Source organism: Barbus barbus (genome assembly GCF_936440315.1).
Source record: "Barbus barbus genome assembly, chromosome: 45".
Classification (NCBI taxonomy): Eukaryota; Metazoa; Chordata; class Actinopteri; order Cypriniformes; family Cyprinidae; genus Barbus; species Barbus barbus.
This window is the reverse complement of record NC_136723.1, coordinates 15,103,408-15,131,171: the sequence shown is the minus strand read 5'-3', so window position 1 is coordinate 15,131,171 and position 27,764 is coordinate 15,103,408. Positions and strand designations below refer to the sequence as shown.

Here is a 27,764-nt window from a genome sequence, read left to right as displayed (position 1 = left end):
ATGAAATTCAAAAACCGTGTCATCAAGCGTTTTATTTTATTTTATTCAGGGAATGCATTTATGCACAAAATATATATTAGTCAACGTGGTTTCTGTGCAACTCTCTCTATTTCTTCCTCTTTACAAACATTAATAACAATAAAAGAACATCTTCTCATAAAAATATACACAGGTCAGTGAGAACTGTAAAGAACACCAACACACTCTTGAAACAACAACATGACAAATTACAGGCTTGACTTCTCCACACGACCCGTTAATGTTTGGCACATGGATAGCGGTTTCATTTGGTAGTTGGTTATTCTGAGCTGAAATATTGCATAAGATAGAACAAAGGAATTGTGAGTAAAAAAAATGCAACAGCCTGTAGAAAGCATCACTTCAGCATTAGGCACATACTTTAGCATGTCTGGCAAAAGATTGTCAATTCTTGAAATGACTTCATTGAATGTTTTGCAAATGATTCGACGCAGCACAATTAAACAGTGTAAACTTGTGATTAACTCTGTACTTCATGCAGACTTTGAAACCAAAGTAATTCAATAATAAAAAAAAGTTTAAGTGCTTTCAGTTAGGTTTGCTTTTGTACTGTAAAATTTTGCAAGCAAGCATTTGATTGGATGATTATGACCTCATGGCTAGAAATAAGTCGCCCATCAGACCATCTAGTAACACCAGAGCTCACTTCATATGATAAATTATGATAATTTGGCACCTAAACACACAGAGAATAAGAAAACAATGGATGGAACTACAACCGTCTACGAACTCTCTTCAACAACAGCTTTGAATATGCTAAAAGCTACTCAGTGAAATAATATTCCAGGTTCAGTACGAGTTAAACTCGACAGCATTTGTGGCAGAATGTTGACTACAACAAAATGTAATTTTGACTCATCCCTTCTTTTCTTTAGAAAAAAAAGCTAATATTGAGGTAATAGTGAGGCCCTTACAATGAAAGTGAATTGGATTTGAAAATAAATATGCAGCTTCTAATTTCATAAAAGAACTTATATAAATTTTTTTTGCTGAAACTTGCATATTATTTGAGCTCTAAAGCTATTAAATCATAATTTTTAGGGTTTTAGTATTTAAGGCTTTATGTGTAATGGCAACAAATTAGTATTGTATTTAGTAATTGTATTTAACTTTACACAAAAAAGGTTAGCATGCAATTCTTCACACTAAAATCATGTTAGCATGCATATTGTGTACATCTTGTGACTATACTGTTTAAATAGTGAATATTGTAATGTTTAAATTCACGTCCACTGTGTAAATGGTACCTCTCCTAGAAGTTCTGTAACCCATATTTTTGTGGGGTTTTTACAGACACATTTTCATGGTAATCAACATTAAACCACCAGTGCTGTCAACTTATACTGAACTCAGAACATTCCTTTAGATCTATATCAGAACCTCTAATATATAACCAAATAATTACACAGGTTACAGTACTTTCTAAGGCAAGAAATGTAACTAAAAAGTTGTAAATAATATGATTTGCTCCCCCCGTTACAAATAGCAGCAGTGCGATCATGTAAACTACGAACAAGGCCAATGACCCTCATCCCATGTCTGTTTCTTTACACCCGAACACACACCCAGAGGCTCTCCCAAACGCTCATACACACAGCTGCCATAACAGCCAGCAGAAATCAGATCAGAATCAGATATGTGGGTGCTTTTTCCCCACCCACTTCAAGAAACCTGATACCACCAAATATAGGTGCAAGTCCAACATCAGCAATTTATGAATCTGTAAAACATTTGGGACTCTTTTATTTGATTCTTCAGCTCATATCTTGTTTCTTCCAGTGCCTGAGCCAAACCTATGGAAAAGAGACTCCTTTCTAAAAAGGAAAAAAAAAGCAATGGGAGATCCAGAGGTGTTCTTGGTCAGGGTGGGTTTGGGTCAGACAGGGCAATATAAGCAGATTCTCCTTCCTCTTAGTCTGTGGTGCCCAATTTTGCAATGAGCTCATCACAAATCTTAGTTAGCTCTTCAATCTCTTGATTCTGAAAATAATAATGTGGATTTTAAATAATATTTTCTTGAAAAAAAAAAAAAAATCTTGAATTGATGTTACCAGCATGTGTTATATTGCATGTGAAAGTGTGAGAGCTTACCTTCTGTTCGAGCGCCCGCTCCAGGGACTCCGCCTTCATCTGCTCTTTTCTCAGGCTGGCATTCAGCGCTATGCCCTCTGCATTAGCCTTAGATCGCACTTGAGCTATTTCCTCATTCGCTCTAGAAAAACAAATGCAGGTCAGAGATCAATCAATAAGAGTAAAATACATTATATTATTACATTAGGTTATCGCTCTTACTTGTCAAGTTTCTCCTCTGCGTGGATTTTGAGGGTCTGATAACGTTGTTCCTCCTGCCTCACGCGTGTGAGATAGTCCTGAGCACACTTTTTTAGCACTTCCTCATTCTGACAAGAGACCAGCAGAAACATCAGAGCATGTCCAGAGGAATCATTTATATGGTCAGCATTTCAGATATTAAAGAGAATATCTTACCTTCTTAAAGCCCTCAAGAACGGTCTTCATGTTTTCGTAGCGTCTGAACAGGTCGGAAAGCGAGCGCTCCACTGAGTTGAGGTCAGCAAGGGCCTGATCTCTCTCCATAGTTAACTGTTGGATGCTTTTCTGAGATCCTATGTTCTTTTGCTGCTCATCTTCTGTATTGAGAAAAAAAGCCAGACATAAAACATTTAAACTTAAAATTTATTTTCAGAATTTTATTAAAACAGGTCTGAGAGGTAGATCACTCACCTATCATTTGAGCTACTGTCTTCTCATACTCATCCACTATTCTCCTATGGTAAAGTCAGTAAATAATGTTAGAATGTTTCATTGTTGGGACTGTAGTGTGCAGGCATTAAACTTGTGTGTGCATAAAACCATCCCCGGTGCATTCTGGGAAGGGTTCTAGATTAGGACGTACCTCATTTCAATAACCTCCAGTCTACCCTCTTCATATTTCCTCTTCCACTCATTGGCTTCGATCTCTTTGGCAATTATCTACAGGTACAAAAAAATTTAATTTTATAAACAGTCCATTACAAGTTGCTACACTTTTTAATTTAATTTACAACTACATTTAAATTTTATACAAAGCATTTAAAAATGTCAATTTAATTTAATAATAAAAATAAAATTTGTATAAAATGGTAAAAAAATAGTTAATTATTAAACAAATTAAAATTAAACCAAATTTTAACATTTATTATAATTGTATCATATTTATTTGTTATGTAATGGTTTTATATGTGTTTACATTGTAACAGGACTGCATTCTCTAAACAGATGCTGATGTTACCTCTTCTCTGATCAGCGTGAGCACCGCTGCTTTATCTATCTCACTGAGAGGAATTGAGTCCAGCCCTGGACTCGTCTTCACTATGGTCTCACTGTCTGAAGAGCTCAGAGACGGACTCTTACACAAACTCTCACTCTGCAGAATAAACACAATCAGAGATTTACAAAGCATTTCATAAAAAAAAAAAGAAAAAAAAACGCTTTTTCATTCTTTATGTTCTTAACAATATTAACAGTACTATATGGTAACATATAATACCAAAATTTTCAGTGAGACGAAACAATGACTACACTCTTTCCTCTGACCCAGTTATTAGCTTGCCCTTGGGCAGATTAAGGCCTGTGGACATCATAATCTTCTTAATAGGTTTATAATTATGAATCCCTGTCAGGCAGATAAATGGCACCTCTGCTAGAAATTCTTCATGTGTTGGAGGTAGTCATATATATATATATATATATATATATATATATATATATATATATATATATATATATATATATATAGGAATGACTTGAATATCTTATGCCATAATCTAATAGACACTAATAAATCAGAACTTACAGGAGAGGAAAGGTCCTTATCATCAAACTGGTCTGTTATGCCCACTGGCAGATCTGATTGAAAAGAAAGGCAGATTATTACTGGCTTGAACCATTTCCTATGATTTTATAAATTTTTGTTGTTGTGACTTTGCAAGTGGATAAAGATTTCTGAAAAGATTAAACAGTATAAAGTATTTAAACAGTTTATAACAATCTCTCTGTGGCTTAAAAAAATAAGATGATATAAAAATAATTCATAAAGTAGCCAATAGAGGGCAGCAGGCTCTAATAATGGACACTTGAATTCAGATCAAACAGATCAAACACGCTTTGCTGCGTTCAGTTCTTCTGCATTCATCTACTCATAATTACACGTCTGAAGAAAATAAAATAAAATACATATTTATGTCTTTATGAAGGTATTAAAAGTCCTCATTCAGGTATCTACAGACAACACTAAACGGCATTCGCAACGAATTTATCGTCGTTTGTAATATCATGTATTTCTAAAACCAATGTACAACGACATACCATGAAGGGCGGGACTTCGTTGTATCCACTGTGATTTGATTGGATCGTGTGAAGGCTATGCAATGATCTTATTGGTTAATATAATTTGCTTCCCTTAGACACGACGTCAGCAGCAAAATATAAAAATGTTGTAGTTTATGAAGCTGATAAATGTAAATTTTAGAAAAGACTATGACAACAACTGCTCATCAAATTCATCAACTACATGTGACAAAGAGCACAATCTTGCCTAACCTAATTGCTCTCTGGTAGCTCAAAAGACCCAATTTAAAATGTAATGGGAATAACAGGACCGTCTGCAACTGTTTTTGTTTACTGGGCAAATTAATATGCCAGTAGAACAGAGGGCTGTTCTTTTTTTCCTGAAGGAGAGAGAGAAGCAAGCAGAACAAGCAAGTCTGTTTCCCCTTCATAAGAGTTCAGTGTCTGCACAATGCCCCCAAACTGTCCGATCTAACAGAGCAGTGCTTGTTAAACCTCATTAGGGACATATTGCCCTAGTCTCTAATGATTATTGATTTATTATCTGAGAATAAGCACTGCTACAATAGAGTAGACAGAGCAGTAACAAGCCCACCACTTCCCCCTCACCGTCTGCAGTCTTGGTAGAGGTGGTTGTTTTGGTGCAGTCTGAAAACTCCTCCGGCCCATCCTTCTGGCCCATGACAGTGGAGGCTAACTTCTCCTCATCTGTGGCATGATGGACGCGGTGGGGCAGTTTTGACGCTGGATCTTCCTGCTCGTCTTTCTCCTGTAGATAATAATGTTATAGACTTGATTTATAATGTTTATACTTCACAGATTTTGCACTGATGGTAAACAGAAGAACATTTTTCTGCTTACAAAATAGCACTGCAGTTCAGCTGTGAACAAGCCAAACATTTGAACAGTCTAAAAAATTTGTCATAGCCCCTCAGACTCTGTTGTTCTCATAGAGTCTTAGATTCTCTGGGACAAAAGAACAGGCGGATGTGGTGACCTGCTTTGGGAACTGAATTCTGTTTCAGTTTGTGTTGTGCACATACACACAGACACACAACAATGATGCACACTAGTGTCCTAGTTCAGAGGGGGCAATAATATAGAGATACTGTATTTGAAAAGGAGGGTTTGTTCAGAGAAGGATACTGCGAGAGAGAGACAAGAATGAGGGAAGGAGTGAGGGAACAAGGAGGAGGATGTTTGCTGAGTCACTACAGTAATCACAAAGTCCAAGACAATACAGCAAATCTAGAGGCTTTGTTTATAATATATACTAATGTTATGCTTTCACAGTCATGTACATACCCACAAACACACACACAGATATGCAAATACATGCCCACACAGAACAAGATGCATACAATTTGCAATTGGACAGTGTTGAAATGATACCTGATTGCAGACATCCAGGACTAAGGACTGATTCTCATACTTCTTTACTTTACATGAGTTCCTGGAGAAAAGAATATTGACAGAATCAGAATATGCAACCAAGAAACATTGAAACAACTTTTAGCAAGAACTTCCCTCTTTAAAGTCTATTGTATTGATAGCAGTAATACCGATAGTATCATAGACACACACATATTGTCAGTGCATAATGCATTTTATTTTTGAACCATTTTCAAGTAAACTTTTAAAAACATAAAGAAAAAAATAATTTCAGCATATGTATTTTCTGTTTCTGTACGTATCATTGAAAGTGCACATATTTTGTTTTTCATTACATCAGTCCCAAAAAATTATGTGCACTAATATCAGATAACCGTGTTGTCACCGTGGTCACCGTGTTGAGATCACATGACCAAATAATTGGTCCAAATAACCCATTATTTATCAATATCATACTTTTTTAGTTTGCAATAAAAATAAATAATGGTTTTAAATATGCCTGCAAATATGGTAGTTATAAATAATAGTTATACGATGGCATTGGTAACCAAAATTTTAGCTTTTCACAAGATGCTGCATCCATGCCAACAGGTGTCCAATACAAGACCACGGTTGTATTAGCCTCAAAACATTTAAATTGCCTTAAATTCTATGTAACCTATACAAGCTATGCAGAATTAACTTGGCTAACCAGTCTGTTTTCTAGGTATTGCCATCTATTGAAAAACTTAGAAATAGCAATAGTCATTGTATTCTACAAAAAACTGTTTAAATTTATAAACACAGAATACTATTTACAATCCAAAGGCTGATGTGTGCTTTAAAACACTGTTTAGTAAAGAGACCATCTGTATATTGGCCACCATGAGAGAGTCAGATGTGAAAATCACTATAAAATGCCCATGGAGTAAATAAATTCTGTCTGCCAGACAGTTAGAATACAGTAAAATAAATAAGTAGACCTTCTGCCTTAGTTTGTTTATAGGACTGATTCTGTACATGGTTTGGAGCCAGAGGGCAGTTCAGTCTTCCACAGAGCTCATGACATGCTATGGGACAGAAGAGATAACCGCGAAAATACAGCAAAGGAGGGCTGGAGAGGATACTTACAATAGAAAACAGAGAAACCGCACTTGCTCAGTGGTCCTGAGGACAGTTTGACAGAGGAAGGGACAGGGGAGGGAGGAAGCACATACAGACAGGAGGGGATGTGGAGAGGGGATGTGCCGTAAGACATTAGAGGGCAAGATTGAAGCATGAAGAAAACATGTAGGAGTGATTTTAAGCTTCCTGACTTTCACAAACAAATAGGAGTTAGTTTGGAGAGGGGATGCCATAGTTTAGGGAAAAGTGCGAATTGTATACACTGGGACAGTTATGACTGTAAACTACGTATGAAAAACGATTGTGCCACATGAAAGATGCATGATTAGACAACAACGGAGATATTGAAAAGAAAGGGTAGCATACCAACAGTAAAAAAACACAAAAGGTGTGACTGATAATGTTTAGTAGGTGAAAATCGCTTCTTTTTGCTTATTTTATGCACAACATCTAGATATAAATGCAAAAGAAAGCCACAGATGCAACACACAACATACTTTTTGTCTCCCTATCTAGCATTATCTGCCACTCACGTGATGATTCTGTCTTTGTTTTTCTTCGGAGACTGTCCTCCTTTCTTCCGCTGCTCCAGAGTTCCCTCTGATTTGTGTTGGTCTGTAAGCTTCTCCGTTGTTGGTTTAATCGTGTCACTTCCACCTAAGGTCTTTGATGGCTTAAAAGGATCAATAGAGTCATCAAAGTTACCTGGGTCAAAATTATACGATCCTTTAGGAAGTGTTGGCGAGTTAAGTTTACTGTTTTCACCAAAAGGATTAAAGTTGGGATCATCCCATTGACTTGGGTCAAAGTTGCAGGATTTTTTAGGAATAGGAATATCGTCAACGTTCATGGGAGCCTCGTCCTCATATGGCGGTTGGTCTTGTTCTGATGACGTCTCCGGTGGTGGAGCTGCTGTTTCTGCAGCTTTTGGTCTCAGTTTTTTTGGAGTAGTCAGGTTGCTGCTTGTCTTCTTTCCAGACTTCTTGGGTGGAGGTCTCTTTGCTTCAGCATCATCAAGTCCAAACTCCAGCATTACTGGCTGAGCAGGCATTTCGTCCGTCAACTCTGATTTAGGATTACTGGCATTGGCAGGTGGAGAGCTCTGCAATTTGGACCTTCCAGTCGTGAATGGATTTATGCCATCATTAAACTGATCAGGGTCAATGTTGTAGCTCCCCTTTGGAAGTATCGGAGGATCGTCATCCACCTCGTTGGGGTCTACACCATTCAGTGGGGCCTTTACTTTGAGGGAAGGAGGTCTAGGCTTGAGGGACTTGGTCTGTGGTTTGGAGGATGCCTCTTCAATGTGACCATTGCATGTGTTGGTCTCATCTGTTGTTCTGGGTTGGTCCACATCCATGTCAGCAGAGGAAGGCTGGTGTCTGAGTTTCAGGGTTGGGCTTGGGTCCACACTGCTCTGCCGCACCACCGGGGCAGGTGCATCCTCAGGAAAGCTCTCGTCCAGGGTCAGATTCTGGGTTTTGGCTGTGATGGAGGTCAACTGATTTACTTCTGGGAAACCTGTCAAGAGTAGAAGAGGCAATTATTTGTCTATTGTCTACAAAATGTATAGAATTATCCTATTGAAATACACGTATGCTATAGTATGTTACAGAATATTGCAGTATGTTCATCAAATACATATACATACACATTTTTTTTCTTGTTATTTCATCGTGTTTTTGCTTTTCCTTTCATTTGTTCTTAGAGCACATACAGCTCTATTGTTCAACCTATGGAGGACATTTGAAGAACAGACTTCCTTACGACAGAAAAGGCAGGAAATGCTTTGCTCAGGATGCTAAGAGCTGAACAATAGTCCTCTCTTCCCTGTCTCCAACGGGCATAAAAAACTCAACAGCAGAACTTCAAGCAACAATCAAACATAAATGTGGGCTAGGCCATTTTTGATGTACTGGAAAGAAGACTGACATTTTTCTGCCATGAAACAAAGCAAATTCTAGATGCTCTAGATTGAAACACTAGGCATCTACATGCGAAATTATGTCAGTACACTTAAAGTAGCCATTTTGAAACACTTTCCATTGACAAACAGTCCTGCTGGCAGTCATCACTGAGTTTTGATGCAATAGCCTGTTGCTAAGAGACAGGAAGAGACAGTCTATTTATAAATGAGATGTATGACTTCGCTCTGACCTCTGATTGAGACAGCTTTAAGAAATACTAGCTGTTATCTGTTCAAAATATTTACATGCAAGAAAGAACATGTCCAGTGATGAAGAGACTGTTTCTCACAGTTGTATTTGTGAATTCAGTTAGTGCTCCAACACGACATGTGTTCGAGTTTGGTTAAGGGAGATTCTGTAGTGGTTAAGGCTCAGGTGTGGTAACCGGAAGGTTGCAGGTTTGATCCCCACAAGGACTAAGCCATGAGTCTTAACTATTGTACTCTTAAGTAAGGCACTTAACCAAAGATTTCTCCAAGCAATTGACCTGTAAAAAGTTCTTAGCACTGTTCTAAGGTAACATAATGTGAAAATCACAACCAATTATACATTTTAGTCTAGTAGCCAAATGTTTTAACTGTAACACAATGGTTTCTACGGGACGTCCAAAAAGAGGAACTTGAGTTTTACCAACTATCACGACATGCGTTCGAGTTTGGTTGAGGGAGATTCTGTAGTGGTTAAGGCTCAGGTATGGTAACCGGAAGGTTGCAGGTTTGATCCCCACAAGGACTAAGCCATGAGTCTTAACTATTGTACTCTTAAGTAAGGCACTTAACCAAAGATTTATCCAGGCAATTGACCTGTAAAAAGTTCTTAGCACTGTTCTAAGGTAACGTAATGTAAAAATCACAACCAATTATACATTTTAGGCTAGTAGCCAAATGTTTTAACTGTAACACAATGGTTTCTACTGGATGTCCAAAAAGAGGAACTTGAGTTTTACCAACTATCACTTTGGGGAACTAGCTTTACGTGTATGAAATTAAAACAACTTCAGCCTTCAGCGTTGTAATGACAATATTTCACTCACAGACCTTCCATAAGTCCTCTCCAGTGCCCACGCCCAGTCTTCCTCTTGAAGTTCTAGCTTTCTTTTCCTCTTTGTGTCTTTTTGTACACATCTGGTACTACACTGTCCTTCAGTGTTAAATGAGATGGCAGACAGCCCTTCTCATCGAGGACGCAAAATCACTCTGATCAGCACTTTTAAAGTGTGACTGCTCTTGTCATCACTTGCAGAGGTCAAGGCTCCTCCTTAAAATTCACACTGTAAGCTAATTTTTGCAATGAATAAACCTTTTGACAGTTATAAGCCATGTCCCTATACATTTGATGTCCTCTTTTAAGAACAGGAAGCTCTACAGGTTTTATTTACTATCTCTCAATTTAGGGCCTTGTAATTCATATTGGGATTCATATTGAAATGTTGAAGGAGTGTACTCAAGGTGTCTGCTAAATGAAAGATTGCTAAAATTCAGGCTACAAAATTAGACTGTGCAAGACCAAACTTGTTCTAGAGTAGAAATGTCAGCAAGAGTTTATATCTGACCTTACATTGAAGGTGCAGCAGAATTTAGTGCCTGGGGTGGAGACAACACAATAAGTCTTGTGTTTACATAACCACAAATTTAGCCATGAAAATGCGTGTTCCAGAAGGCACAGCACTGGCATATATCTGTACTGCTGTGAGGATGAGGATGTGGTGGAAACTGGATTGTGCTCTGCTGGAGCCAGACTTTTACCATCTGTCTGCTCAAGCAATCCAAACCACGACACGTAGGCTTGGAAAAGCTTCCTCTATTCACCTAAAACAAGCTGAGGAAAACTTTCTCACAAAACTCAGTGAAAAAGTTAATTTTTTTAAAGCATTTATTTCTGTGAGGTATAACAATCGAGCTTCCAGAGATTAGGGTTAGGAAGGGAAACAAGAGAAAAATTGAATTGTGAATAAACTAGCTAGCAAGCCTAGCTCAGTTTCAGTGAGTGCAAATGTGTGTGTGGCATTTCGAGCAAAGAACTAAATCACATGATGTTCTTTGCTGTGAGCCTTTGACCTTGTCCATTGATAAATGTGCTCTGAGAGGAGCAGGAGCTTTTGTTCAATTCCAAACTCCCGAATTCCAAGTCGTGCGCTTTTCCCACACTGGGTCAGGGGCCTCTCTTTACTCAAATCCCTGTTTTCCAACCTCAAAACCTCCTATCAATTAGAAAAACATAACTAATACTGTCTGCACTGTTTAAAATCAGGCTGAGGTCAAAATGCATTGATGCCTTTGAATCTTTGCAGCGCAAACACATAAACTTTTCATCCTCACCTATGAAACCACTGGAAGACTTCTTTAGAGCTTCCCAGAGACTAAAATAAGATTTTAGATGAAAAACAATAGCACGATGCATGTGTTTTCACGCATTCACTTAACGGTAGTGACAAGTCAAATTTTAGAGCATTTATGAGATTTTAATGGGCAGATAAATTCCTCAAAATAGTCTGGGGAAGTGCAGCTGTTTTGAGTTAGTGATATGGTACCCTGCCCTGAATTTGGACACGTGTCTGATGGCAGAGAGGAAAATTTTAAGAAAACAATGCAAGCTTTTAAGTAAAAGAAACTGTTCTGGATAAGGAACTGGAATATGAATCTATGTGCTAGTCAAAATCATCAAATTTATTGTAGAAGAAAGTAAGGTCTTATATGAATGGTACCCAATTTGCATTTGTTCTTTTAAAACAGTCCTTTTAATGATTCAGTGAAACCAGTGCTAAAAATGTTCTAATATTTGCATTTGATCATAAGGGAGAACTTTCTTTGTTTTGATGGATGGTTTAAATGAAATGATAAATCAAACAAAATAAATCTTTGCCCATTTACCTGCCTTCCAGCAAATCAGGTGCACTAACATTGCCATCTAATTAATAGTCATGACCCAAGCTGATTTATTAAATAAAGTATAATTTATAATGTGCCTGCTCCACTATGCCCATGTTCCCAATACTAAGGAATGACAAGAAATGCTACCTACTACGTACAATATATTGCTTAGAAGTGACACTAAAAGATGACACGTATACATGTGCACACATAACCACATAGAGACATACTTTCTTCTTGTTGCCATGGCAACATCAAATTGCATGAGAGGAATTGAAGCACATGCAGCTATGGGTGCTCTGTGGCATCTACTGTCTGTATCTATGGCTCTCGGTTAGCATGTAGTATAGGAGGGCTTCTTTTACCTGTGCTCTCTGTGATTGGTTGATTCAGTGCTGGTGGGTCTTTATATGGCTGATGGACAGGCATCTCAGCTTCAGGTGTCTCAAATTGGCCCTCTGAGTCCGAACTGATGGAAAATGAAGAGAACTCTTTGGTTAGTACTTCAACAACAGGACACTGCCATGGTTATTTGGCACAGCTTGGATGGATAATGCTGATCTTGGATCAGAAGTGATCAGTATAAAACATAAAAACTCATCAGATGTTTGACATCAATATTTAATAAAACATTTTGCGCATGTGGCTTAAAGGTTTAGCCTTGGGTGAAACAAAACTGAACTGAGCACATCATGTCCTCATTAAATAATAGCAATGTATCCCAGCTGTGATGCCAGTACTTTATGCATATTGTGGTTTATCAGGTCTGCTTTGATGGTGTGTGTGAGGTAACACTGAAGAGCTTTCTAGATTAAAGGAATAGTTCACCCAAAAAATCTGCATGGAAAACAAAAGAAGCATTATGCAATTAGGCTTCAGTTTCAGAAAGGACATCAAACTGTAACAAAAGCAGGCCAGGTGACCCATGTGCTTTTTAAGTTGAGGGAATAATGACTTAAATTTCAATTTAGGACCCACTCATTATAATTTAAAGGAAAAAGGCAAGCACTACAGTTCCGTAAAAATTCTTCTTTTATAGACATGTGGACAACATAAAAATTTTTAGGTAAACTATCCTTTTTTATTCTTACAACAGAGCATAATAGCCATGAGCCTGAGCTGAAAGGGAAGAATTGTTCATTTATTGTGTGTGTGCGAGAGTGTTCGAAATCAGTCCCCAAGTCTGGGAGAACTGCCCAGTCTTGTTGCACTAGGCCACCTGCAGCCCCATAATACCGTTAGGGAAGTAATCATTACTAGTCCAGCAAACTAACACAACAAACAAGAACATAGAGGAACTTCTGCTATAAAGTGTTATTAAAAGGTTTAGAACAAGTTTTGCAAAAAATATCAATTTCAACAACCACTTATTTCTAACTGGAAGAGGCCAAACCCAACTCAAACCCCTCTACTAAATCAGTGTTTTTCATAAAATCCCTGCCTGCACAACTCATGCCGCTTGTACTGACTCACACTGAGCTCCATAGAAATGAGTAGCTCTCTACAGAATGTGTGAGTGGCTTAATGTATGTTTTTCTAAGTATATTTACAACTTTCATGATCCTGCCACTCTTTTGGGCCATTGTTCAGGTCTGTGTAGTGATTAATTTGTGGTGGTCTCTGAGGCTGTGAGGCGTTAGAAAAGAAAGGATTCTTCCAGGAAAGGAATGTTAGCAGACAGCTCAACAACAGCACATAGACAGGATGTCAACATCATGGCTTAGGGACTTGCCTAGACATTAACTATTATTACATAAACAAAAACAGAGATAAACTACATTTTTGCATTCAAGACTATTAAAAATAAGATTAGGGTCAAGCTTAACATCTCTCCTCAGAAAACAACATGTCTTTTGCACAAAGGTGTGGAGGACAAAGATTTCTTCAAATCTTCAACCCTAACTATAAGCAATAGCACTATTATTGCTATTCATAGCATCAACTAAAAATGAAGCAGAGTAATAGACAAATAAGTGTCTTTTTTTTAAAAAGAAAACAGTGCTGGGAAAGACAGTGTTATCTATAGGCAAGGAAATTAGCCGTGTCACAATTGGGGGGTTGGGAAAGGAGAACAGTTGAATTCTGATCTTTATCTGAGCACAGGGACACATTAGACTAACAGCTAGACCATGAGCAATGCATATTTCCTAAGGAAATCCCCCAATGAAGACGAAAACACCCACAAACACACCAAGAACACACATATAGATGAACAAACGTGTACACGCCACTTTCCCCAACCGTGACTAGAGCACCAACAGACATCGACATTCAGAGCCTCTGATCTCTGACTGCTTTGATCCATGTGGCTGACTGCTAAGCCATTGGCTGTCTGCACAACATTCAGAACAGTTAACACCATCATCTGACTCAAACAGGTGGCTCCGGAGGTAGTTTTCCTAAGGTTGGCCTCTACTGTTTGATTTCTCAAGGTAAGGACTTGATTTAAAAAAAGAAGTAAAGAGCATCATAAAATATAGATATCCAACACTTCCTTTCTCAAAAGCAACCTGAAACCCCAACTTCCCATCCTTATTTCCTTGTTCACGCTATGGATTTCACAAGGTTCTAAACTTGCCTGCAGCCATGAGACCTTTCGTCGTCCTCTTGATCTCTTGGCATAGCCTCTCGCGTCTCTTCCGTGAGGGCTTCGTCGTCCATCCCCAAATCAGTCTCACCTTCTTCCTCCCCTCCTCCTCTGACGGCCGACCAGGTCCATTTGGCCCACTGCACTGGTGACAGCCAAGACATCTTCGACCTCTTGCTGGTGACACGCCAAGCGTCTACAGGAACACCTTGTGGGCGAATCCAAACAAGTGCGTCAGTCTCCCCTTGCTTCTTTTTCTCTCCTCTTGCAGATGTTTTCTCAGTGGCAGGCAACGCTTCACGTGGTCTTGAAGTCGAGCTTCATGTTTTTGTCTCAAAAGCCTAGCTGCTTCCTTCCTCTCACGCGACTGTTGATGTTCTCTCGCAGCTTCCTCTATCAAGGTGCAGCTGAGTAACGAAGAGTTTGCAGTCTCCTTTCCCTCGCAGAATACCACAGCAAAGATCAGCTGGCTGCCTGATAACTCCCCCGTCCACCCCTCCTTTTCGGGATCAGTCTATTGAGAAGAAACTAATGGGGGGAGGAGAAAAGAGAGTGCCTGTATCTCTAGTCCAGCTGATTCGGCATCCCCCGTGGTGTAGGAATGGTAGCTTCCTTCCCAAGCAGAACTACCTCTCTCATGAAAAGCAGAAGAGGGGAACACAAACCGAGACTGAAGAGAAGGGAGAGGGGGGCTCTGTGGTTTCGGTAGGGAGACTGTGGAATGCAGGGCTGAGCTCCTCCTCTGTCTTTTTTCCATTAACCATCTCTAGCCTTGAGCTCCAGCTCACAGCCAGGAAAACCTGTTCTCTCACTTGTCCTTTCACATTGTTACCTGTTTGGAATGCCTCAGCAGATCGCCCAGGGATGTAAGCGTTCCCATGACTAATTTGTACTCAAAGCAACATCCTTTTCCAATTGGAAAAAACGACCACAAAACCTCTGCAGTATCTATACAAAACTAAATCATGAGCTTGCCTTGAAAAATACAACACTTATAACACGAGTAGTTTCGGTGTGCACACTGCATAATCTTAATCAGGATCATGCAGTGCTTAAGGATTTAGTTGATGGATACTGCACCAAGTATCTCCATTCTGCACCACAACCACATCCTTTGATCACTGTCAACAGTCTAAAAATACAACCCCAGTGAGGCCGTGTTGCTGGTCGTTGCCATCACAAAGTCTACCCATACAACCAGAGCTACAGTTCTCAAGCCCGTAGCTTGTTTGAGCTTTGACAAAATGTCCTGAGCAATGTTGGTGTGAGTGCAAAGACACTGAACTCAAATCTTTATGAAACCTCTGTTAGACCATGAAAAGCAGATGTCGGGGTAAGGCTCGGGGTAACTTATATAACTGATCTCCATGGAGAAGATGGGTCATTCCACATCACAGTTCAGCTAATATAATATTAGCTGAACTGCTTGCTAATGCTAATTGTGAAATGAACATCTTTCAAGGCTTGGGTTTTCTTAGAGCCATGTTATTTAAATTTGTGTGTAAATTAGTGTATTATGTTTTGGTGAAGAAATTGAATAATGAAAGAAAAAGAAAATGTTTTTTTTTTCCATGTGGAAACTTTTCCTTATAAAAGACCACCCATATATGTTATGAAGCATTTTGTGAGGTTTTAATACCACATGCTCAGGATATGAGGCTAAGATTCCATTATGCAAGTTGAGGAGGACTGCACGAGAAGGTCTCACATTTCAAACACACGTGGAAAACTTGGCAAGAGACACAACAGAAGCCGGAATAAAAGAAAATGCACAATATAAAAGACAAAACAGGCCACTGAAGAGAGTGCTTCTCAAAAAGAAACGTTGCTCTCTTTCCCCAAAACAATGACTGGGCACACGTCTGAGAACATTTCCCGTTACCAGACGCTGAGCAACCCAAACAGCCCTAAATGTGATGGTTTCTCAGATAATTTTGGTTCAAGGGAAAAGTCTTAAGGGAGGGTGCATCTGTGCTTCTAATTACCGATTCCACATTTGGAGAATTGAACAGATTGAAGCCGTTGAAGCTCTGTGTTTAGATCCACCCAACAGCCTGTGACTGAACCACGATTGGGACTTAAAGAAAGACAAAAGTCCCCTGTCACAAAGGAGAGAGATGAAAAATGTGATGAATTTCAATCAGTTTGTTATGGGTTCAGGGTGTAACCTGGGCGACACTCAGCACTAATTTAGAGAATGAAGGTATAGTGAGTTTTATATTTGTATAGCTCTGGTTTTTGAAAGCCACTTCCACCAAAAGTACCATTTTGAAATTTTGATAACATACATGAAAGGAACTGAGCCAAGATTCCAACACATCCTTTAAAGTGTTGCTTTGTTGAACTACCTATGATATGGAAATCAGAAGCGACCCAAGAAGGCTTTCTTTTAAACTATGTGATTTGATATGATATGTAATTACTTAAAAAACTTTTAAGGGGAATTTGACCAATCAACACTTGCTATTTTTTGTTCAGGCTACTTTAATTCCCAGACACAGCTGCTACGGCCTATGAACTTGTGATGTCAGGCCAGCTTAACACATCATAACAATGACAGTCTCCAACAACCTTCAGAGCATCATATTCCTGTGTTCAGTGCCAGGCTCAGCACAAAATCTCATAAGCTCTCAGCATCCAATCTTGGTTGAGTATGAATGATGACATCTGCTACTAGGGAGACTTATACTCCTACTACATACTACAAAACTACACTCTCTCTTAGTTTTCTTTTTTGCATCATCACAGAATGATTCAACGGCTGGATTTGAAATAGGCTATGTTTCGAGAACATTTGAAAAAAAAAACATATATGGAAGAATGCCTTCTAGAAGCAATTCGCGCCTAGTTATTTAGCCTTGAAGAAATTATTAGATCTGTAAAAGAGAGATGTGCTAACAGGCAGCCAGGACTAGACTGAGATAAAAGCACATGTATAAGGGAGCAGAGCCATCTTACATAACAAATCTTCACTGATATGTAAAATAGTAGTATTATGGTCATTTGTGTCAGAACGGAGCTCATGCCTCCAGAACAACACATCTTCACATGGCTGCACTTCAATGTGTACTAACAGGAGCCAAAAATAGCACAATCAGCTAAACAAACGCTTCACATTTCCAGAAAAGACTGGAACATGATGGCCAATAAATAGTCACCTCTCCAATACTGTTAGGCTTTATGTGTTACTTAATCTATATAAAGCCATATAGAGATCCAGTCTATTTGTAGCCGAGCAATAATCATTGTTATTTTTACTGGAGTCACAAGACAGGGAGAACAGCTGTCCAAGAACAACTCACACGAGAAAAAACACACCCTTCAGAGTAAGGGTATATCTCAACATTAGTCCAGAAACACACAGTTCAATGTTTATTCCTGGTTTAATACAGGAGATTAATGTGAGATTTTCGTTAGATTGTGATCAAACATCATCAGTTTACTACGATATAAACGAGCATAAGAGAAACATTAGCAATATATATATATATATATATATATATATATATATATATTTTACAATTTGAATTATTGAAATTATTTAGCTAAACTGTTGGGTGCTAATATTCAAAGAAGATGCAAAGTTGAAAAATATGACAAAGTTCTTAAATTTTAATAGAGATTTTGGTGTGAGTTTGCTAGATTAAAGAATAATAAACACTGCATAGCAGTTAAAACCAACCTCTTCTCTCATGAGGAGTTAGTCTAAAGTCACAGAGCCACCTTTTGGAGAAAAACTGAACCACTTCTAAAACTACAATGAGTGTATTTAAATGGGAACTACAGGCAGATCTAAAAAAATATTGTGAAAAAGTTTCTTGTAACTTATTTCAAAAAGTGAAACTTTCATATATTTTAGATTAATTGCATGTAAAGTAAAACATTTCAAAAGTTTTTTGTTTTAATTTTGATGATTATAGCTTACAGCTCATGCGAAATCAGTATCTTTAAATGTGTCAAAAATCAGTATTTTAAAATATTAGAATATTTACATTTGAGTTTCAATTAATGACCATCCCTACAGTATAAATTCCTAGTATCTCTTGTTCTTTGAAACCACAATAATGGGGAAGATGAACTGCTGACTTTGCAATGATCCAGAAGACGGACATTGACGCCCTCCACAAAGAGGGTAAGTCACAGAGGGTCATTACAGAAAGGTGATGCTGTTTACAGAGTGCTGTATCAAAGCATATTAAATGCAAAGTTGACTGGAAAGAAGAATTTGGGTAGGAAAAGGTGCACAAGCAACAGGGATAACAGCATGCTTGAGAATACTGTCCAGCAAAGCTGATTCAAACACTTGGGAGAGCTTCACAAGGAGTGAACTGAAGCTGGAGTCAGTGCATCAAGAGTCACCACGCTCAGACATCTTCAGGAAAAGGGCTACCAAGCCACTTCTGAAACAGAGACAACGTCAGAAGCGTCTTACCTGGGCTGTGGAGAAAAAGAACTGGACTGTTGCTCAGTGGTCCAAAGTCCTCTTTTCAGATTAAAGTAAATTTTGCATTTTGTTTGGAAATCAAGGTCCCAGAGTCTGGAGGAAGAGTGGAGAGGCACAAAATCCATGTTGCTTGAAGTCCAGTGTGAAGTTTCCACAGTCAGTGATGATTTGGGCTGCCATGTCATCTGCTGGTGTTGGTCCACTGTGTTTTCTGAAGTCCACAGTCAACGCAGCCATCTACCAGGAAATTTTAGAGCACTTCATGCTTCCTTCTGCTGACAAGCTTTATGGAGATGCTGATTTCATTTTCCAGCAGGACTTGGCACCTGCCCACATTGCCAAAGGTATTAAAAGCTGGTTCAATGACCATAGTGTTACTGTGCTTGATTGGCCAGCAAACTCGCCTGACCTGAACCCCATAGAGAATCTATGGGGTATTGTCAAGAGGAAGATGAGTGACACCAGACCCAACAATGCAGATGACCTGAAGGCCGCTATCAAAGCAACCTGGGCTTCCATACCACCTCAGCAGTGCCACAGACTGATTGACTCCATGCTACGCCGCATTGATGCAGTAATTCATGCAAAAGGAGGCCCAACCAAGTATTGAGTGCATAGAAATGAACAGACATTTCAGAAGCCTGATATTTCTGTTTAAAATATCCTTTTTTATTGATCTTATGTAATATTCTAATTTTCTGAGACACTGAATTTTGGGTTTTATTATCTGTAAGCCATAATCATCAAAATTTCAAGAAATAAAGGCTTGAAATATTTCACTCTATGTGTAATGAATCTATATAATATATGGGTTTCACTTTCTGAAATGAGTGACAAAAAATATTGACCTTTTTCATGACATTCTAATTTTTTGAGATGTACCTGTATGTCAATATTCAATCTTCAATCATATTTCAACGATCAACTTCAAACTTAAATGAATGTATGTTTAGCAAAATTATTCTTAAAAAATGGGACAAAATATGTCTTAACATTACCACACATTGGTTTTCAAATCACTTCCATTTTGAAAATAACCCAAAATTCTGTCAAATTTTGATCAAGAATTTGGGCCCAGTGCTATAGGTCCGAGGCTTAGCCCTGCCCAGCCTGTTGAAAGCACTGGCCTGACAGTAGAAAAGCAGCTATTGTTTAGGGAATTGTGTGTGTGTGTGTGTGTGTGTATATTTGTGTTTTAAAATAATAATAACAATAATTGTTCTTACATTTTCTGTTATAATAATGATATGCCAACTCCATCACATAAATTGTAAAAAAAGTATTTTGGATTTTTAGATAATTTGCCTAATTATTTTTTTTTTTTTGTAGATCCATCGTATTATCTGTTTCAACTACATATAGCTAGGAGCATAGAAATTATATATATATATATAAAAAACTAAAGTAAGCATAATTTGTACTTGTTTAAAAGTTAAAGTATCTAACCAAAACGTTTTGAACAAATAATTTCTGAAAATATTTTGAGCTGCTGAAAATACAGCCCACTGGCCACATCTGCTGGTAAAATGGAGGAACATGCAAGCAGATTTTTATTTAATGGTCATGCTTTTAAATGGTTTATAGTATCACAGCATGTATGTATGTATCTGAGTTTAAAGGTTTATGGTGCAGCACAACTGTTTTCTCTTGAGCAGCAAATCTGTATATCTGAATCATTTTAAAGGATCATGTGACACTGAAGACTGGAGTAATGATGCTGAAAATTCATCTTTACATCACAGGAATAAATTACAATTTAAAATATATTCAAACATAAAACTGTTATTTTACATTTCAATAATATTTCACAATATTTTTGTTTTTACTGTATTTTTAAACAAATAATTGGAGCTTTGGTGAGCATAAGAGATAAAAAAAACAACAACAACATTTAAACACCTTACTAACCCTAAACTTTTGAACAGTAGCATATATATTGACAGGCTTTAATACATGAACTCCATGCTTTCATAATCATCTTTATTTTGTACTTTTTGATTCCATAAAAGTTTTTCTAAAGCATGTCACTATTACTCCCATGGTTGTGTCATCACACTCTAGCACACTTGACGTAATACATCACAAAAGAGAAACTCAACACAAGTATGCGATTGTGCATAGATGAACAGCCTTAATCACATGCATGAATGCAGAATATCATTTCAGTGCTGACCCCCTGACCCAAAACCCCAAGCAATTCCACCACCCCTCGACCCTCTCAAAACAGAAACAAACATTCATCAGACGACCTCCTCATTAGCAATACATTTAAAAAGAAAAAAATGTTTGTTTGTACAGCCAATTCTGTCTTTCTAAAACTTAAGCTTCAAAATGACACAGTTATAAACAACAACTGACATTTTTGACCTGCGCTCTGGGAAAATGGAAACAATGATTGAAGTGTCCTTCTAAGAAGTGCTGCATGGAAGAGCTATTTTTAGGGGCTGTGTTTGTACAAGCAGCACTGCACAGAATGAAACCTGACAAGTGAAAAACCTTTCAGTCATGATCCGCCATAAAATTTCCCGCAAATTGGACCTAATCACATGTGTCATGTGTCAGATTTTCTGATTCAAACACAAACTCAATGAACTAAGGACAATTTCCCACGAATGCTACACATTATGCAGTTTAGTGCACTACAACTTGAACCTGAAGAGGTTATGAACCATCAGTACATTTGAATATGAAAATAAGCTACACAAATTATGCCACATGTCGACTCGAGCTTACCAAAGGAAGGAAATTGATATTCAGGATGAGTTAAGGACCTAATTTAACTCTTAAGACTAGCTGGAGTGTCATTTGTACACCTTTACAACCCACTACAGATGGTGATGCAATCAGTCATAAGGTTTATGGATGCTCTTTAAGATATAAACAAATTCTGTGAGCATGATACCACTAAAGATATACTTTCCAAAAGCACTCTGTCATGCCATATTATCGCACTTACAGTAACGCCACGCTAAATAAAAGATGTTCAATAAGACTAGACTGCAAAGGCCTGAAACTTGTCAGTGTACTTAAAAGGCGTGGGGTTATTTACACAAGAACTGGGGTTTGATTTTAGCAAAGCGCTGCGTTACATAAAGACGATTAATTTAAACATTTCTAAAAAGTCTGTGATTGAAGCCTGACGCTGTTTTATGTAAAACCACCAGAGAAAAGACACTTTTTAACCCTTTCAGTTCCCAAACTTCATTTGAATCCATGAGAAACTTCACCAGCATGATGGCCACACCTTTGCTGTCCCACCACACACCCGGGAAGTGTTAGCAAACACAACCCATATGAGATATGACACAATAACACTGACATGCCTCTAGTATGAACAGGTATAATATTAACACAGTTTTACTGCACATTTACATGATTATGCATAATAATGGATCTCATAGACGTTAGGTCCATACAGCATATCAAAATAGCATGACATCTATCGTATGAAGTTAAAATATGTAACAAGTCAAACTTACATGCTAATGCTCTGTTGTTTCATGGAGTTTGTCCCATTGCCCTTCTTGCTTTGGGATCCCCCCATGATGTCAGTCTGTTTACAGCGTGTACGACTAACTTCAAGTATATTTTCAAGATGGTCCTAGCAGGTGTAGTCGGCTCATTCTGGCTCCTGTCCCATAGTTAAGAGTCATACAGCCTGGTGCTTCAGCAGTGACGATGCAAAGTGTGTCAGAAATGCTGAAGCACTGCTTGTTTCTACGATGTATGCCCCTCCCACCTCAGCACACACACACAAACACACTCCTACAGTAGTTACAGTAGCACATGACCTGCTCTAAACACACACACACACACACACACACACGCACGCACACACACACAAGCTGTCAGTCAGACGTGGGACATTCCATGGAACGCTGGCAGGGAGGGATACGCATCAGGCATCCATCCCGAGAGGTTTATCTCATCGTGTTGTGAATGGACCTGCATTGATGATCTTAGTGATCATGTTTTTCTAAACAAGCACTGACATGTGGACAAAGTTAAACTCTGTTAACAACTCTTTCTTAAAGGCAAACTAAAAAACTGTTGCTGGGAACTCTTGAGACAGACTAATTAAGGTTCAATCTCATATGTGGGTCAAATCTGATTAGCTGATCTTTTTTTAGACCATATCAAGGTAAAAATGATGTGATATGATGTTCTAAAAAAGGCTTTTATGTGGAAAGACTGAGTGCAAATAAGGGAAAGAACAGCAGTACTTGTGGTGATAGGCTTATTTTATTGAAATTATTAGCATTTATTCGCTCTCATGCCATTCCAAACCTCTTTGACTTTATTTCTGCTGTGGAACATAAAAGAAGATATTTTGAAGAATGTTCTTGCTGCTCTTGTCCACACAATAGAAGTGGATGGGGACTGGGCCTGTCAAGCTCCAAAAAGTACAATAAGAGTATCATAAACGTAGTCTATATGACTTGTGCAGTGGATTCTAAAGCCATATGAAAGCTTTGTGTGAGGAACAGGCTGAAATTGAAATGGATAGGTCCCCCCTCCAAAATGAAAATTTGGTCATCATTTACTGATGCTGGTAATCAAACAGTTGGTGGTTCCCATTGACTTCCATAGTATTTCTTTCCCTACTATGGAATTATTATTATTTCCCTACAACTGTTTGGTTCTTCGTAATTCTTCAAAATATCTTCTTTTGTGATTAACATGAGAAAGAAACTTACAGGTTTGGAATGACATGAGGGCGAGTAAACGTACATTTTTGGATGAACTATTCCTTTAAGTCGTAATTCTCTGAAAATCAGTTTTTATTGTATGGAAAACAGCATCTTGGACATTCTGCCTAACATCTCCTTTGTTTTTCTCAGAAAGGTTATATAAGTTTCAAAATACATAAGGGTGAGTAATTGATGACTGATTTTGATAAATTAACTTTTCCTTTAAGATCTGGACTGATAATCATAAAAATGATTATAAATATATAAATAAATATATTTAGCTAAAATAAGTGTCAGTTTCCTTAATGCAAATTCTTGATACGATCTTCACATCAAAAGCTACAGTGATATTTCACAAGCTTAACTGAACATTAGCAGGATACAAATCAATAAACCTACATAACATTTTTTATACCTTCAAGTACCTATAAAAGTACACAAAACAAGTAAAGCTCCAGGCAAAAGCTTCAGCTTAAGGTTCCCCTCACATATACCTGACAGATTTTTGCCTAAATTTGCAGATCTCACATTGCCGCTGAGCGCTAACACTGAAAATTTCTGAACTGATGTTGCTCTGAGAATAATTAAGTTAGCTGGTTTGTCAAAGCAACAGAATGTCTCAATAGTCAAAAAGACACACTTCATCCACAACCATTTAACAACTCCACACACACACACACATAAAGTCTTATTCTTTACATTTTACCTTTGCTCTATCTTTTTTCTTATTCTAGATTTCTAATAAACCTGGCATTGTACACTATGAATATTGTCAGCTCTGTGATGAATTGCCTCGTTTTGACATGTCTACATCACCAAATTAAAAATAAACCTTTTTTGTCCCGTGCACTTAAGCAGTGTTGCACAAACTTGGTACACTGTGTAGCTATCATTACATTGGATGTTATCAGTTATCAGTAAAATAAGGAAGAACTTGCAAGGTAAATAAAAAAAGTGAATTCTGTAAAAAATAAATAAATAATAGATAAATATATATTTTTTGACAAATGTCATGAAAATTAATTACATTTAAATGATTATATTACCAAAATATTTTTTGGCTCTTGATTTGCTCTCATGTCATAATTAGTTTTAGATTTCATAATAAAGTCTGTCTGAATTAGGGTGTGCACACAGTATTTCCAGTGAAACGATATAGAAAAGGGGTGATGACTAAATCTGATAAAGTCTGCCCTCTTGTGGTGTGGGCGAACAAATAGGCAAATAGTTGCACATATGAAACCAGAAAACAACTCATGAAGAAAAGCTCATTGTCCTTCAAAGCACATCAAGGCTGGTAGACATACTTGGGGAAAAAAAATGTCAATGTGAATTGAGTGGACCCCAAAAAACCACATAAAGACAACAGCTTAATAAAGTTATTCTGAAAATAATAACCAAACAACCCTATGAAGCTGAAATCCAAATATAAGTCTCAGCATGTGCTTACGTGTGTTTACGTAGTTGCCATGCAACAAGCAGAACTAGAGGTCAGGAACATGACAAAATCTTTTCAGTCGGGTCTCAGATGTATCTACTTTTCTGAGGCAGGGAACCATGAGCAATCTCAGGCTGGGAAACTTCCCTTTGTTGACTCAACATCTTTCCACATCCTCCTTCCACAAGGGACGATTACATAGTCTACTACATACTGTAGGGGTCGAGATCCAAGCGTGTGAGCATGAAAGATATCGCTTCAGATTCACAAGACTACAACTAAAGTTTCACCCGTAGCACTTTAACTCAACAACTGATGGACACAAGACTCATTTCCAAGCAATGAGTGTTTTTAGGTGTGACCTCACCCTTCAGCCTCAAGAAACTTGTAAATACTTGAGAAAACCTAGCCAAGATGGCGCAATCCACATGTAAAGGTCTTTTGAGCCAGATGGTCTCTTAAAGGAATAGTTGACATGATTTGCTGAAACTTCTCATCCACAGGCCATCTAGACGTATATGAGTTTATTTCCTCCTTGCAACAGATCTGGAGAAATTTTTCATTACATTACTTGCTCACCAATGGACCCTCCAGAGTGAATGGGTGCCGTCAGAATGAGAGTCCAAATAGCTGATAAAAACATCACAATAATCTACAAGTAATCTACACTACTCCAGTCCATCAATTAACATCTTATGAAGTGAAAACCTGTGTTTGTAATAAACTTATTATTGTGATGTTTTTAATCACTCTTATTCTGATGGCACCCATTCACTGCAGAGGACCCATTGGTGAGCAAGTGATGTAATGCTAAATTTATTCAAATCTATTCCATTGAACACATTAAGTTTTTTGACAGAATCATACACCAGGCATTTAATATGATATATTTTTGTTAAATTTGCATTTTCACATCCTTGATTCGATGCCTCAGCACTGCAAAAAACAGTGAGTCTTCATAAAAATGGGAGGGTCTCTTATTTAAGCTTTCTGAATGTGGCAGTTTTGGGACTTGTATGACTTTCTTTGTATGAGTCTAGAGGGTGAACTGACATTTGCGTTGGTGGATAAAGCAGAGACACAAGTGCAGTACTGACTTTAATGCAGAGGTCAATTTTTTGTACACGTGACTGATCATGTAATGAGTCCGTTCAGCTCTTAATTTTCTTCAGCATATCCCAGATAAAGTTTCTTTCTCTGATGATTAAAGATGATGCGGGTATTTACATTTCCATGAACTGGTAAACCATGTGACTATGAAAGGAACTAAGGACTTCAGCTACAGCAGGATTATAAAAATTGTGTACTGATGCATGTCAAGACCCACTAACTAGCTTTTTACATTTTGGTGAGGGGACCAAATGGCATAATTGTGAAAACAACAGAACCCTTTTTGGGACACAACATTATGACCAAGTTTGGATTAGATTCAAAAAGGGTGACTTGTGTTAAGACTTGGATAGGTTAGGAAAACAAATATGTTCCCATGGAAGTAGTAAAGCATTCTGAAGTAAAATTTTCAGCAGAAACAAGAAATAAGAATAAACTTGATAAATATAAACATTAAAGAATAAAGTTTAATGAAGTAACTCAACCTGTGAAAACGCTCAAGAGATAAAAATAAAATTATAATTTTTTTTTTTAACTGCCAAGTATGGTGACCCATACTCGGAATTCGTGCTCTGCATTTAACCCATCCAACGTGCACACACACAGCAGTGAACACACACACACCGTGAACACACACCCGGAGCAGGGTGTAAACACACACAGATGCATATTAATCTCCTTGTACTGATTTAAATATTTAATTAGTGTTTAATAGAGTGTTATAAATGTTATGAATATGAAACAAATTGTCATTATTTGCCGTCATGTTGTTCCAAACCTTCATGCATTTTTCCTCAGTCACGTTTATTTTAATAACTTTTTCTTTAACGAAGATGACATTCTTCTAAATATCTCCGTTTGTGTTCCACTGATTAAAATCAGCCATAAAGGGTTGGAACAACAGAAGGCTGTGTAAAAAATGACAACTTTAATATTTTTTGGTGAACTATCACTTTAAAATAACGCTAATGGAGCGTTTTCTAAGTTTTCTTAAGAACAGACCGTTGCTTTCATTAACCACTTAAAAGACAAAAACACTGTTTTTTACGCCATGCACGTAATTCGCTTCAAATGTTCTTGATTATATTTAAGAAATCGGACATATCTGACAGAAACAAAGTTTGACAGTTAATAAACAGACTTATTGACTCGAGAACTGTTCGTAAAGAAATCGATTTGGGTTAAACTGGCTATTCAAAGATTATTCTAAAAAGAACATTCGAACATTCTAAGACGAACGAATTCAATTTACATTTGATTTACCGGAGTATTAATAAGAAACTGATTAATGTTTGTTCAACTGAGAGCAAATGATAAACTTCTGACAGGCGAAGGACTCTGCCTCGTGAGCAGCGCGAGTATGAAACAGAACTTCACCGGTTTTTTTTTAATTCCCTCCAAGCAGATAAGAAAAAGGAAACATTTCTAACATTCTTGTTGGATAAGAGCGTTTCCTCACCTTTTTTTCCCCCAAAGGCTGGGCATCTTCATCCAAACTTCTTTTATCCCCAAAATAGTTTGAATATCCTCAGGTAGCGGCACGTGTCTGTTTAAAGAGACTGAATGAAAGTCTCGTAAATCCTGACGGCGTAATGCTGTTGTGTTCATTGTCTGTGTGGAATTCTTAGCTAAGGAAGGAGGGCAGTTCATGACTCGGTATGGAAAGGGGATGTTTTGTAATGTGTGGCGCACTACTCCAGACGGATAAATGGGAAATGAACGAACTTTCCGGTGGCTATGATCTGCATTCTGCCTTAAAGACACAGTGTTGGTAT

General features: G+C 37.8%; 1 protein-coding gene across 3 annotated transcripts; it reads right to left on the bottom strand.

Moving 5' to 3' along the window:
- Positions 1-25: 25 nt before the first annotated feature.
- LOC306863944 (transforming acidic coiled-coil-containing protein 1-like) lies at positions 26-27,697 on the bottom strand. 3 transcript variants are annotated; one of them, XM_079407558.1, is made up of 13 exons: positions 27,449-27,697; positions 12,085-12,188; positions 7,416-8,403; positions 5,779-5,839; positions 4,996-5,155; positions 3,893-3,945; positions 3,329-3,463; positions 2,954-3,030; positions 2,782-2,825; positions 2,527-2,687; positions 2,332-2,438; positions 2,131-2,251; positions 26-2,019 (listed from the first exon to the last, which is right to left on the bottom strand). In XM_079407558.1, exons 1-13 carry the CDS (start codon positions 27,637-27,639, stop codon positions 1,951-1,953), a joined length of 2,271 nt encoding a protein of 756 aa, XP_079263684.1. In that variant the 5' UTR covers positions 27,640-27,697; the 3' UTR covers positions 26-1,950. The 3 variants fall into 3 exon arrangements, with proteins under 3 accessions (XP_079263684.1, XP_079263683.1, XP_079263682.1); XM_079407557.1 differs by lacking the exon at positions 27,449-27,697 and adding an exon at positions 22,230-22,469; XM_079407556.1 differs by lacking the exon at positions 27,449-27,697 and adding an exon at positions 14,298-14,978.
- Positions 27,698-27,764: the final 67 nt, after the last annotated feature.

Bases quoted from the DNA above. Each gene is read 5' to 3' on its own strand.
- LOC306863944 (XM_079407558.1), bottom strand. From the start codon at position 27,639: ATGAACTGCCCTCCTTCCTTAGCTAAGAATTCCACACAGACAATGAAC. The intron at 3,946-4,995 runs GTGAGGGGGAAG...CTTTTCAATCAG, and splicing joins CTCTACCAAGACTGCAGACG to ATCTGCCAGTGGGCATAACA. The intron at 3,031-3,328 runs GTAACATCAGCA...TTGTACCTGTAG, and splicing joins TCACGCTGATCAGAGAAGAG to ATAATTGCCAAAGAGATCGA.